Source organism: Puntigrus tetrazona, chromosome 5 (assembly GCF_018831695.1).
Source record: "Puntigrus tetrazona isolate hp1 chromosome 5, ASM1883169v1, whole genome shotgun sequence".
Lineage (NCBI taxonomy): Eukaryota > Metazoa > Chordata > Actinopteri > Cypriniformes > Cyprinidae > Puntigrus > Puntigrus tetrazona.
The window spans coordinates 9,758,333-9,773,546 of record NC_056703.1 but is presented as its reverse complement, the minus strand read 5'-3'; the positions used below and the strand labels follow the sequence as shown (position 1 = coordinate 9,773,546).

The following is a 15,214-nucleotide window of genomic DNA, read 5'->3' as shown; positions in this document are numbered from 1 at the left end:
AAAACCTAAACTCAGCATCTCAGAAAATTTTAATATTCCATAAGATAAAAAAATGATATTATAAAACAGAAATATCAGGCTTCTGAAAATGGCTGCAATGACTGTGGACAGCAGCAGATAACATGGCAGCCCAAATCATCACTGACTGTGGACATTTCATAGTGGACTTCAAGCAATATGGTTTCTGTGCCTCTCCACTTTTCTTCCAGACTCTGGGACCTTGATTTCCAAATGAAATGCAAAATTTTCTTTCATCTGAAAAGAGGACTTTTGGACCACTGAGCAATAGTCCAGTTTTGCTTCTCCACAGCCCAGGTAAGACCCTTCTGATGTTGTCTCTGGTTCAGCGGTGGCTTGACAGATTTGTAGTCCATGTGTATGATTTGTCTGTGCGTAGTGGCTCTTGATGCACTGAATCAGCCTCAGTCCATTCCTTTCGAAGTTCCACAAATGTTTGAATAGATTTTGTCTGACCTATCCCTTTTGCTGGTGCACATTTTCTTACCACACTTTTTCCTTCCATTCAACTTTCTATGAAAATGCTTGGATACAGCACTCTGTGAACCACCAGTTTCTTTAGCAATGACATTTTGTGGTTTTCCCTGCTCGTGAAGGGTGTCAACGACTGTTTTCTGGACTTCTGAGAGTTCAGCAGTCTTCTTGTGATTGTGTAGCCTACTGATCCAGACTGAGAGACCATTTAAAGAAATCTTTGCAGGTGTTTTGAGGTAATTAGCGGATTAGGGTGTAAGACCATGACTTTCCAATATTCCAAACTTACAATATTAAAATTGTCTGAGACACAGAATTTCTGATTAAGCCATAATCATCAAAATATCAAGGCATAAAGGCTTGAACTATGTCAGTGTAATTAATGTATATATTTGTTTCACTTGACAAAATATATTGACCTTTTTCATGATATTCAAATTTTTTGAGATGTACTTAATAATTGCATTTTCATACTACTACTGTTACTACTACTAACATTTATATGAAAGGGTCAGTGTAATTGCGTTTTTATAATGTATGCGTTGAAGAAGCTATGAAAAAGCTCATTATAAGATTCTTTAAATGTTTAATTTAGACTTTTTAACATTCAAACATGTTGGTGACAACCATGAAAATATCAGTTTGTTACAGCAGCTTGCTCAATCACTGAGCCGATGAGAACAGCAATGCAATCTCTCCCAGTATAAAACAATGCTGCACAACTGTAGAGAGCTGCAGCTACAAGTGATAGGAAAGACTGGAACATGGACGAATGCAAAACACCTTGCATACATTTGCAATAGTGCAATTACTGAAAAAATCTGGAACTGTCAAATTGCCTGTCTCTTTCCGGAAGATTTTAAGACGCACGAATAGACACGTCGTCATCTTTTAGATTATTAAACATAGTATTCAAATAAGGCCATGAAGACATGGAATATAAAAGCTTAACATAACCTGTAAGCTAAAGTGGTTAAATCATGGCAAACCAAAGTAACTCCAGATAATCAAGCAGTTCAGTGCAGCTTTTGATAAAACAGGATCACATATATCAAAAGACATCTTAAATACCTATATGTATCACAAAACAGACATTTGGGAAACATTCTTCATATTCACATTGATGGTTGTTACTGTCTGTTTATAACAGTACAGTTGGGCAGCATTACTTACACAAAGATGAAAATCAAATGTTATTAATTTTACTTAAGTTAAAACATGATGGCTGAATGCTGATGAGATGATCGTGACAGAAGAAAGGTCAAGGTGATGTTCGTATTTTCTTTTCATTCTTTTCTGTCCAACTGAAAGAACACAAAGGTTTTTGGGATTTCTGCAGTGGCATTACAGACAACCTGAGAATACAACAGTTAAACTATTGTGTCTCTGTAAATGCTGTCACACATAGTTCTCCGTGCTGCCTCTGGGTCAAAGGCCAAGGTCAGTGTAACTGGTACAAAATAAAGCAAACGCACACAAAACCTTCAAAAACAGATGCACACTCTTTCAAATAATCTTAAAGTTTTCTGAGATCATAATCATGATTGAGGTGGTTGCTATCCACTCGGAGAGGTCAGGTATGGCTTTTAGTTCAGTGCTGGCCTTCACGTCCTTTCTGTTGGTGGCAGAGGTGAGGACCAGAAGCGGTCCATTGCAAAAAATGCCAGTCACGTTCATGTTGGATCTTTCGTCCCATTTCCTTCCTGTCACTTGCCTTTCGATTTTCTCAGTAGAAGCGTTTGCGGCGGTTCTCTTTATAGTGATTTAAAAGAAAGAGAATAACCACAACCACTACAACCAGCACGACGACCGACACAATGAAAAGAAAGAAGGTGGTGATGATGCTCCTTCCTTCATCCTCCACAAGAACTGTGTCAAGAAAACATTTGTAAGATACAAACATTTTTGCTTACCTGTAAGATATCATATAGTGAAATGAAGAAGAAGAAAAAAAATATCTCCTGGCTTGCTTCCACTGAGTGGTACGAGTCGGTACAGTACGGTAAGATTTGGTACGGAACACCCAAATCAAGCACTAAACCCCCAGCGATTGCCAGAAGCTAGGAAATCATTGTATCTATCACTAATCTATGGTACCATTCACGATGGAAATGGACATAATTCTGTACCGTATTGATTATCAGTGGAATCAACCCATTATTGTCACTAAGGTATTACCATTAGGGTCCATTCGGTAGTCTACACTAGGCAACATGATCTCTTGCTGGTCCTCTTCCTCTTCAGGACTCCGTTCCACTGTAAGCTCATACAGCTTGAAGGAGATCAGGTCATGGTTATCTAGAAACAAAACATGCAAAAAAATTGTTTCAAAATAAATAAAATGGCAAATAAATAAAATGCTATTAACTCCTATAAGATCTAAAAAAAACCTATTACATCTAAAAAGGTTAAAAACAAACAAAAAAACCCACGTTTCCATAAATGTTTTTTTTAATTATTTTATATTATTTAGCCAAATATACTAGCAGCCCTTGCTTCAATAATTTACAAGACTTTTTTAACAATAGAGAAGATGTGGAGCTCTTAAATTTGTAAATGTAAACATATTTTCACATATTATCATGTTTATAATGTTAAATACATAAGAGAAAAAAAAAAAAAACTTTTGTGATTGCAGACAGATATTATTTTGCTCTTAAATTTGACTGATGATGAAAAATATTGGGTGAACTGATTGAAATCTTGAAATGTAACATTTTTTTAATTAACATAACGTAATTCTATGAAAATTTTAAAGCCTAAAAGGAGTATGATATGCAAAGCATTATCATAGGACCTGAATAACTAAAACAGAGTGAACAAAACATTTCACTGGTCCAAACCTGATAAATCTCCAGTGGCTGATGAAGCGCCAAAGTAGTAACCTTGTGGCAGTCTCACTCCAGGGGTATCCAGGCAGTCCTTCCACTCTTGCTTCCCCTCAATATCAGTCATCACCTGAAAGGCAGAACAGCAAATAAAGGTTCATACAGCAGTACTTTCCAGCATCAGTCCAAGCAATACTTGCTTAATCTCTATCATCAAAAGATTAAGCAAATTTAACCTCTCCCTTGTTATAAATTTCATCATGTAGTATTAAAGACTGATGTAGAAGTATGCATGCACATGTCTTTTGCTGAACAAAGAAACGCAGAAAGTAAGTAGGTGTCTTACTGTGAGTCTGTTCTTCATGTATCTGATCAGGAGAAATGTGTCATATTCAACATTGCGAACGTGAGCAGCGCAGCCGCCAAGATCAGTAGAGCGCCCATCACGATCATGATCATATGCAACACTCCCGTTCCCGACCATTGCAGAGATAAACGGGAACGTTCTCTAAATGAGAGACAGAAATGAAACGGGTTAGATTATTACTGTTCTTAACAAGTGAAAAATATAAATAAAACTGGCGATATACCTCATGCTGCTTATCATCATTGGGATAGGTGTCTATAAAAATACCCAGACCTGTAAAAAAGTTTGTGTTTCCAAACACTTGACCTAGAGGAAAACACACCGAATATGTGTCAAAATACTGCATCAATATTTGCAATATTTGCGTATTGATTATCGCTTACCATTTTGCATTCGCTCTTTGGTCAGCCATATTGCAAGGCCGTCTCCATTCAGGTTCTTCTTGCCCTCGCCATGGATCTTAAACTGTAGTCGAAGCTCCCAGTCCCTGAGGTAACAGGGCTGCACAAACAAGCACTGATGAACAAGTCTGACTATTACCCAGTATCTTAAGAACCTCTTTGTTTAAAAGGGTGCTGGTTAACAGCTTTGTCTAATATGTGGCGTTTCAGGTTTTCTTGTCAGTCAAACTCACAATACGACTCCATACAGCTCCTTGTCTGCTCTGCAAGTCTGGTGTTAGCCGTATGTGTTCAGGCATGATCATGGTGTTTCCCATGAACTCCCAGTGTGAGGAGCTGGAGGAGCCCAGTCCTGTGTACATACGTCAACATTTCATACAAAATGAATATGAATACTAACATACATACATACATACATACATATATATATATACACACACACCAAATATCTATACACATCTCAGTCAATATTTTACTGCATCCTAATTAAAAACAAAGAAAAAAACGTAGCTTTCTCTTTATTTAAATTCCTTCTCTCTAGTTTGTGCTAATCTGAACAATTTGTATAAAGAGCACTTCCTGTGTTTATCTGCCTCTTCATGATGATTCGATAACTGTAACATTATTCCTAAATTGCAAGATGCTTCGGATAAATACAGGTTAATACACATCGTTCATTTTGTTTAATAAAACATATGAACCGTAATATCTATAACTGTCCTGTACTTCCGCCCTGTGGATTTGTGACCAAATCACTGCAGTTGCGAAATAAAACAGCCACTGTTACGAGAGCAAGAAAATGGCAACAAACAATACCAAAAGAAATAAAGGACACGGTGGTCCTCCTAACATTAAACCTGCGGTTTCACGTAAGCATTTTCTTCCTAACCAGTTCACTGAAAACAGGTGTAACTTTTGGCAGGGCACCGGTTTAACGTCACTGAGGGAACAGGAATGGACGCTTACCTTGGTATGGCTTACTCAGCGAATACTCTCGCTTGAGAAATTCGTAAGTAGTATCTTCATATGTGTTTTCACCTGAGCTACAACTCGTAAAAGCGAGTATTAATACTAACAATGCATATAATCTAATTTTGTTTGCCAGAGTGTACGGTAAATTCGTTACAGTTGTGTGAACAGTCCCGTTCAACTTCATCGCGATGGTCGCCATTTTTCCTCGCTCACTTCAAAATGCCCGCCCCTTACCGCTATTCGTCTATTTTCATTCGTGCGCTGCAATAAGTGGTTTACAATATTGTCAATCATTTTTTCGACCAATCGCCGTTTTCCATGCGTTACGTTTGGCGAGTGAGTATGTGTGCCAATAAAGAAAGTGAATCCTGAGAAAATACGCCAAAAGGCTATTTAAAGTGCTATTTTAAATCTGATTTGTATATCTAAACTTAAATCCAGATGTTTATACATATCTATACCGTTATGCAAATTGTCATATATCTGGGTTGTGTATGTTTGGCAGATAAGCAAATGTTTGTTACCCAAATAAGTAGAATTTCAAGCTTACGCTTTTTATTTAACAAAGTTCTCCAAACTGGTGTTTACTGATACTGCACAAATGTGATGACATTTAAGAAATCAAGAGGGCTTAGACCTAAAATATTTTAATAAAGCAAACACATGTCGCTTCCTCAATTGGACTGGAATTGCTACTTCAGGAGAATTCGATCCGTATAAGACATAGAAATGTAACGTGTAGTTCTTCTAACAGAACTTCATTTGTGAACAGTCCATGTCCATTTATTGTAGTAAATGAAATAAGCGCTTAAAGACTCGATAATAAACAGATAAATGTTAAACGTGCTCTTCTAGCTACGATAGTAAACTAGCACACTCACTGCTGCAGTCAGGCACAATGATGATTTAGCCTAACGTTATATGGTATTTCATTATGATGAAACAAACGCAATTTATCACACAGAGGCGTTTGACATTTCAAACTGCCTGCCGTTTAATATGTTCTCCACTAGAGGTTACTAGAGGACCGAAATCGCTTGCTCACCACATCCTGTATTTTGAGTTTCAGAATTTTTATTTCATTTCTCATCATTACACGCTCCGCTAAATCCTCGCCGCTTGTGGATTTCTTAAACGCAAATTTTTCCTGTTTCAAAAACCTACACAGATTTAAAACAGCGGCTTGTCAAAATACTGGTGGCAGCTGACGAGGAGGTTAAATGCCTGCATTTTAGTTCCTCGGTTCCTTCAGCTGTTTCAGAATATGATGTCTGGCCCATTTTGGTGGGTGTTCATGTTTCCTTGTTGAGTCCAACCTGTAACTGTATACAGTGGCAGGTCGCACTGCGCTAGCAGACAGCATGCTGAACTAAAGTCTGGCTTTGAGTTTGATGGGCTCTTTAGACTATAATCAGAGGGAAACATGTTCACGCCTAAGCTGTTATACCTAACCAGGCAAGACCATTTATACCAGCTCAGATTACTTCACCGAGACGCCCCTCTGATTTTCCCACACACTCTGTTTTTCTCTATAAGGCTGCACTGTAACGAGTACAACCCATATATTTAAATAAAAATAAAACAAGTTAAAGATAGACAGCAACATAAAATATTAAAAACAAAAAAAATTAAATAAAACTATATGATATATTCATAACGACCAGTTTCTTAGCAAAGGTATGCCAGCTCAAAATATGTTTTTCATTCTCGATTACGGAACCACTAGACAGATCTACAGAGGCACAAAATGTCTTTGGAATCAGCAAATTCAATTAGTCTAGTCAAGACTTTTTCCAAGACCTTCTTGTTTGTGCATATAGTTGTATTGATTTTGACACATTTATGCGATGTTTTCCTAGAAGAGAAGTTAAACGGTTATGAGCCGAGCAAGGTTTACCAGTAAATAAATGTTCACACGCAAAAGTTTAACCCTTAAAACCTTTTTTTTGTTGTCGTTCAGTAAGTAGCAGCTGCTTCACTGGCCCTCATTCAGTGTAATCCGCATTTGTGAGGTCAATGTCACCTGCTGTTTTTATACTCCATCACCAATGACTCAGGCTCCGTAATCCTAAATTTGAAACAGATCATTTCACATCAGGCTGCACCTGTTCATATACCGCTGACTCCGTCAAACACATTATAACAAAGCGGAGTGTTATAAAGGACGTCTACATTGCATAAATGGTAAGTCTTTGAGATATATTTATTTTAAAGTATGCTACGCTGAGATACGGTCCACCTGTGAGTAATCTGGTGATAAATGAGCCTTAATTCTCGGGTGTCACAGGAATATCTGCAGTTTGTATATCTCAGCTCAGACAGCAGACATTAAGAACACCTTCAGACATAAATTTTGACGCTGTTTGAATCTGAAGCCGTAATTAGAGGCAGAAGAGGGATCTGCTTGAGGAATGATGGGCCTCTTTGTGCTGAAGTGTCCTCAGCGCGCCTCTTCTTCCATTGAGGTGTTTGTGCTGACAAAAGAAAACGGAAGAGAAAGAGTACATTCCCTTAATTAAATAGCACCGCTCCAAACTCATCCTCATCAGAATGTCTCTCTCAATCAATAATTCACACCAGCGGTGATTCCTTAAGTGTCTGTTCGACTGTGAAAGTGCATGTTTTTATTTATTTAATTTTGGCATTTTAATGGTATATAAATACTTCATTGTTATAGCTCTTATTTTATTCTATGTAAATAATATAAAAGTAATTCTAAATTATACTACTGAAAGTATATATACAGTATATTTTATATATTGTAGATATTATATATATATATATATATATATATATATATATATATATATATATATATATATATATAAACAAACATTTCAATTATTACAAAAGATTTAAATTAATTATAATTTAACATATATATATATATATATGTGTGTGTGTGTGTGTGTGTGTATATATATATATATATATATATATATATATATATATATATATATATATATATATATATATATATAATAGGTTAATTAATTAATCTGCTGTTCAGCTAAGGAATATTAGTATAATATCTCATCACTATGGTTAACAGTTATTTCCTGAATCATCAGGACTTTATTCACTCCAGATCTGACGTCTTCTCCCAGAGGAAGCCTACACTTGCCCCATTATCTGTCTGCCGATTTTTACTGTTGACTTTGATCAATATGCCTCATTAACATTAAAGCAAGCCTGTCGTCTGCTCATTTTATTTATTTATTCCATCATACCGATGAATGTTGTGCTGACTGTCCTTTGGCTGTCTGGCTCTTTGACTTTTTCAGGCTGGAAACTTTTTAAAATATGACTTTTTAATTTTAAAGTTGCCTTTATAAAAAAAAAGGGTATAGCAATAAAGTAAAATAATAATAATAATAATAATAATAATAATAATAATAAACGTTATAACATAAAAAAACATATCTATGTAATATTTTCAGCTGCCATAACTCCAATCTTCAGTATAACACTTTTAAAGATGATAAAGTGTGTAATTTTTCAGAACTCATTCTAATATGCTGATTTGGTGCTCAAGAAAAAAAAACCATTAATATGTAACATTAATAAAAGTGCTGAAAACAGTGATTGATATTTTTGTGGAAACATGATATTTTTTTAGGGTTCTTTGATAAATAGAACCTATTAAAGTGCCTTTTTCTTTTGTCTTTACTCGCTTTCGATGCAGTCATGCTTCCAATAATGCAATTGTTTTCAACACGATTATTTATTATTTTTTTGTTAAAGATGCATCACGTGTATGTTCGTTTTAGAGGCTCACAAATAGTTTTCACAAATTTGTATGGAGAGCCGCTTCAAAGAGAAGACAGTTTCCCTCTCAGAGTCAACAATGAGTCTAGTGAAGAAAAGCCACTGCTGTGCAGGGACTGAAACCAGAATAAACGGGATGTTGAGAGACAATTGTAGGTTTGATGACAGATTCACAGGCAGACATGACAAATTCCAAACATTTCTCAAGCTCTTAGATCCTACTGTGGTCCGAGTTAAACATGAAAACCTCTGTGCATGCGGTTCTGCGCATAACAGTACAGAAGATACACAAACACACTCATGCATGCAATGAGCATGTTCACAGATGTCTTCGGCAGAAACCTAAATACTGGTTTTCTTTTTATTGTATGCATTTTTATTTTATTGTATGCATCATTAAATTAAACTTTTTTTTTTTACAATTTAGGATTAATGTCCTTAAAGAAGGCTTAAAAAGGCTTTTATTTATTTAATTTTACATATTTTTACAATATCATTCTGCTCATAAAACATACATAAAACAACAACATTAGCCATAGTTGAAACAGGTACCTTTTTTAATCTGAACAAACCTGACACTTTGTTTTAATGTGAATGTTTTAATAAAACGACACTGCGCTGAAATCCATGATAGCCCATGCCTTTCTGCCTTTCGATTCTTCTTTCACAGCGGACTTTGTCCTGACCCGTACACTTTAGCAAATAAACACACCAAAGCCCTTGCAAAGCTTAAATAAACATAGTTTTATTGGCTTTATTGCATTGCAAAATCAATCCAGGCATTTTAATATAAAGGGAGTAAATCACTTGCCTGAAGCAAACAGAAAAGGAAAAAAGCAAATACAAGCGGCAAAGAAAAAGGAATCAATTTTCACACGTTAGAGCTATTATCTTATTAAAATATATGACAGAAACCTCAACGTTTTTCCATAATACAACATGGAATATTAAGGTGTTGAATTACTGTGTATAATAAATTTTGAAATAAAATATTTACATAAAATGTGTATATATATATATATATATATATATATATATATATATATATATATATATATATATATATATATATATATATATGTTAACATATTAGTTAGTATGTTAGTTAATATGTTAAAAAAGGGTAATATGTTAAAAAAAGTCACACAAGGATTTTCGTAAATATCTTGATGCTGATTTATATTTAACTTACCTGATGAAAAGTTTTATCTAATCTAAGCATTATATCTAATAATAAAAAAAGAATGTGTCATGTACAAGCGTTTAGCTGCTTATTAATTAATTCAGATGCTGTGCTAACACATATTTTCCCGAAAGTAAAAACCTCTGCTGACTTGACTTGCTGTATAATCTTCAGGACAGTGCTTTTAGAGCTAAAATATTACAAAAATATTTTAAGATTTAAAAAAACCCAGAATGTCCTGTTACCTAATTCCTAAAAATCTGATGCCGAATGACCCCCAAAGTAAACAAATGTTTACATCTAATTTAATTTACCGAAAAGCTTCCTTTATTTACCCTTCCCTCTGTGTTCATTACCCGGATTCATGTTTAATACTCTAAGGACTACTATAGCTTTTAATCACAGGTTTACTGAGCCTGGCAGACCTTTCCTAATCTACCAGAGTAGGTTTTCACTGCTCAAAAACATCAATACTGTCTTTTTGGCGCGAGCGTTCATGGGATTAGTTGCGTTTCAATGAGCCGGATCCCCCGAGCCTCACACAACGGCCGCCAAAGAGCAGCCTCAAAGCTGGTTTTCCCCAAAGAACATGCAAACTTAAAACATACTTCCACTACGATCTCGGATGAGATTCAAAATAACTCCCATCACACCTTTTTGTTTTCTCTTCAATTTTATTTACGGTCATTACTTACAGTAAAAGCCATCTTAATGGAGGGTCAGCAAAGCGCTTGATTTGCATACATCAAAAAAATAAACAAAAACACATGCAAAAGATTTCAGCATTATAGCAATTATATATTTGAGCTTAATACGCGGCAGATTACGGTTGCCAGCATTAGAATAGTCTCAATGGTTCTTGAGGACCGACCTTCATCTGAATGAAAGTATTCAACCCGGTTATCATTGACCTTGTGACACCGATCAATGTTTGTGCTGGAAAAAATTGTATTTGATTTCCAAAGAGCAGATGTGCCAATTAAATTGATTTCTTCCTTTTATCAAGTACATAAGATAATGGCAAATAATGCAATAAGCATTTCTCCAAAAAAAAAATAAATAAAGGAAATTGCATAAATAACCTTCAAAACAGTATTTGTCTGTTGTAATTCTTTTTTGTTGTTTGAATCACAAAATACTGATAAAATAAATTATAAAATAAAAATATTAATAAAAATAAAATGTGGCTCTGCTTTCAATAATTTATTTTGTTCTTTAGAGTGATTTATGTAACAATAATTGGCCCAATTGTATAATATCACACGCACACACACACACACACACACACACACACAAGCACATATATATGATATGTCTTACTGTAAATATATCACAAATCACACAATTTTTTTATGAGTAGTATTGCTACTTTATTTGGACAACTTTTCTTAATATTTCGATTTTTTTGCACTCTCAGATTCCATACTTATGTATATAGATGCATCTCGACCAATATTTTATATTTATAATAATATACATTATTATTATTATTATTATTTATACAAAGCTTATTCAGCTTTCAGGTGATGTATAAATCTCAATTTTGAATAATGACTTTTGTGGTCCTGGGTCACATATGTCTTCTGTACTCTCTCATCTGCTTTGTTTTTTATTATTTTGTTATATGTTAAAAAATAATTCTCGCCATGGTGAAGCTGAATTTTCATCACCTATTACTCTAGTCTTCAGTGTCAAATTAATCATTATATGCTGATCAAAATGTTCAATAAAAATTACGCTCTTCAACATTTCTGTGGAAAAAATATAAAAAGCTGGAAAGAGCAGCGTTTATTTTAATGTAGCATTTACTATATCTATTATGAAAGAAAGCGTTCTTCATTAGGATGTAAACCGAATCACACTAATGACTGCAGGCGCCGGACAATCAGTCATTTACTTTCATTTCCCTCAGTGCCCATTCATCTGCTGCCGGATCCGCTCCCGGAAAAAACCTGTCTGAAGCGATGTGATGATTTCTACAGTTTGCTTTATCTCGAATGTGCATCGTTTAAAAATATGGGGGTGGAGGGAATCCTGCTGTCCTGTTTTTGGACGGCGTGACGTGCTCCGTTTCAACTTCTCTCTTTCCTCACACCTTCTCAGTGCCACTGTTTAACTACATTCCTCCCACCTCCACAGTCCAAACATGTCCAGTCGCACCAGCCCGCTAGCGGCCGACTATTCATCACAGCCCCTCTAAATAAACAGCTGAGGTGTTTGAGAGGCGGCCACATCGAGGCCACTCACTGCTCATTCACCGGAGGAAAGTAACCCAAATTACTCACGTGAAGCAGCCTAATTGCATTTTCCTCTTGGATATACACTATTCACAAACCGAATGCCTTCACCTTCACATCTGCAGATCGTTCCGGCTCAAGTTCAAAATGAATTGCTTCTTTTTACTGTTATAATGCTTTATTGAAATCCTTCTATCCAAGGTCGTCTCTTTTGTGAGTCGGATATTATCTTACAAACAAGAGGGAAAAACTGCATGAATGAAAAACAGACAGAACTTTTTTTTTTTTAAAGTGACCCTGTTATGGATTATGGATATGACCTTTCATACAGCGTACAACACGGCTTTAAATTAATGGAAAAAAACATCCTGCAACATTTTAAATCTCAAAAAGGTGCACTGCGTATAAAGTTATTGTCTCTCAACAAAATTCATTAAAATGAATCCCTGCTGTTTCTTGTCTCAACATGAAATATTTGCATATCCCTTGCCCGCTTGTTGGTATTTCCGCGTTGGTCTCAATGAAAATGTAAATTAATTCTTCGCCACTAGGTGCCGCCACAAAGCAGCACTGCGCTCACAAACACCGCTTTGTCAGGCATTGATTTACAGACCGATCTGACGCAAAGGAGGGGTTGCATACTATATTGACAATGAAAGTGTTTTTGACATTACATGCATCAACCTGTTGCTGGGAACTCCCAAAACCAAAATACGAACCGTTCATTATCCATTATAGGGGCACTTTAAAAGACAGCACAAAGCTTAAGCAGTAGCTAGATTACAAACATGAACATTACAAGCAAAACTTCACCGCTTCCCGACCAGCCACACCTCAGTGGTAAGTACAGGCTGGTGGAGCAGTTTAAAGCAACTATTTATCCTCGGTGTTAAGTTACACACAATGCCTGTTAGTGTTCTCACAAATATCATGACTGGCATCAGAGCTCTCTCCCTCCCACCGCTCTCTGCCCGCTCCCTCTTTGAAGTCGGGGTGATTGACGGCCAGGGTTGCTCCTTGCCCAATAAAGATTGAGTCATCAGTAGTGGACGGCCGCAGATGGCATATCTCTCATAATCCGGTGTGTGGATCTTTCTCTGTACTCTCAGCCACCGTGGCAGCGCAGCTGAACACAGGGCATAAAGCTGTCATAGAACAGCGTCATCATAAATTCACAGATTTAGCCATTACAGAAGCAGGGCGTGAAATAATTGAAATGCTTCAGAATGTAGGCAATGTTAGAAAATAAAACTGTATCTCCGTCTGGAGAGTTTTCACCACCTTTGATATAGATTGTGTTTGAATGAAATTGTGTAAAAGTGACAGTAAAGATATATATATATATATATATATATATATATATATATATATATATATATATATATATATATATATTCTTATTAGTTTCATTTATTTATAATTAATCTATTCATTTTTGCAGAAAATCATCAGCATATGGAAATGATTTCTGAATTGTGCATTGAAGGCTAAAGTCATTGAGTGTTGAGAAGAATTACAATACAATAGAAAATGTGACCCTGGAAGACAAAAACAAGCCTCAAGTGTTAATTTTATAATAGCTTCTTAATAAATGAGCTGTCGGTTAATGTATAGTTTGTTAAGATAGGACAGTATTTGGCTTATATACAACTATTTTTTTTAAATCTGGAATCAAAAAAAGGAGGTTGCAAAAAAAATCAATATTGTGAGAAAATCGCCTTTAAAGTTGTCCAAATGAAGTTCTTAGCAATGCATCTTACTAATCAAAAATTAAATGTATGCATATATTTAAGGTAAAAATTCTTTACTTAAAATTCTAATGAGCATAAAAGAAAAAATTATCATTTTGACTATTGCTACAAATACACCCCAGCGACTTTTAAATTGTAATAATATGTTTTAATGTATTTTTCCTCCCATAAATGCAGCATTAGAAGACTTCTTTCCACAACATTAAAAATTAAATGGTTGAATGGTAGTCTATGTAATGCTATTTTTGTGTATAATACATTATTTGCAACAGACAACCTATATGATAATTTAAACGCTTAAATGATCATATAGGCAGGACAATGTGACCAGCACTACTAAAGTAATGTGCTGTCAGACATTTTACACTACACTATTACAAAAACAATATAAAAGTGATGCGTCCCTAATCTGTGCTAAAGTGCTGACGCCTTGAGCAGAAACAGAAATAGATCCTCATCAAAAACCTTGCAATGGAATGTCTGATAGGACTTGCCCATTACACGGACTGTCAAACCTGCCACGTCCTTCAAAAAACATCAAAGCTTGATGTCTAGAAATGACTAATAGTAGTTTATCTTTCAATGTGTGCATGTAGACATCAAGAAAAGGAAAAGTTAGTATGAGTCGACTACATGGTTACACAACTGATGGTTTTGAGAGGTTTGTGTCCTGCTGGTCTCAGTTGGTCCACTGTGGCGTTTTTAGATCCTTCGTGGAATGTGGAGCCAAAACTCTTCCGCAATAAAAACGTGTAACTGAATACACTCACTAATCCAGCCAAGACAATCAAAAGCATGCATCAGCTGAACCCTCAGTCACTTCAGGGGACGTTGTGTGGGAGCAAAAAAAAATATGAGACTTAATATTCTGTGTATGAGAATATGTCAAATGCGTAAGGGACAGTGTTACCCATGTTGGACCGTATTTTGTGGTTGCGCTATCTGGATTAGAGATGTGAGATCGATCACGGCTGATCGTGTGGGAGGTGAGTGGGAGGGGTCATTTAATGTGACAGTCCCAAAGAGAGCACCAGTTAGGCCAATATATATTTTAGCACGTCCCACTGTTTGTTCCGCGCTGCCATTAGAACATGACCGCTTTTTAATGTATGAAGTAACATGGGGATGACATCGGTTAATATTTCTCAAGGTGCGTTTATTTAGAAATGTAAATGTATGTGATGCATGGGGGTAAGCTGTCGCAATGAAACCGGC

The 15,214-nt window shown here is 35.7% G+C and overlaps 1 protein-coding gene across 1 annotated transcript; it reads right to left on the bottom strand.

Moving 5' to 3' along the window:
* Positions 1-1,061: 1,061 nt before the first annotated feature.
* On the bottom strand, positions 1,062-5,292 carry lman2lb (lectin, mannose-binding 2-like b). The gene is made up of 8 exons (XM_043240286.1): positions 5,055-5,292; positions 4,322-4,440; positions 4,071-4,188; positions 3,911-3,993; positions 3,667-3,828; positions 3,336-3,450; positions 2,671-2,790; positions 1,062-2,361 (listed from the first exon to the last, which is right to left on the bottom strand). Exons 1-8 carry the CDS (start codon positions 5,257-5,259, stop codon positions 2,219-2,221), a joined length of 1,065 nt encoding a protein of 354 aa, XP_043096221.1. The 5' UTR covers positions 5,260-5,292; the 3' UTR covers positions 1,062-2,218.
* Positions 5,293-15,214: the final 9,922 nt, after the last annotated feature.

Bases quoted from the DNA above. Each gene is read 5' to 3' on its own strand.
- lman2lb (XM_043240286.1), bottom strand. From the start codon at position 5,259: ATGGCGACCATCGCGATGAAGTTGAACGGGACTGTTCACACAACTGTA. The intron at 4,189-4,321 runs GTGAGTTTGACT...TTGTTTGTGCAG, and splicing joins GAGCTGTATGGAGTCGTATT to CCCTGTTACCTCAGGGACTG. The intron at 3,451-3,666 runs GTAAGACACCTA...TCTGCCTTTCAG, and splicing joins ACATGAAGAACAGACTCACA to GTGATGACTGATATTGAGGG.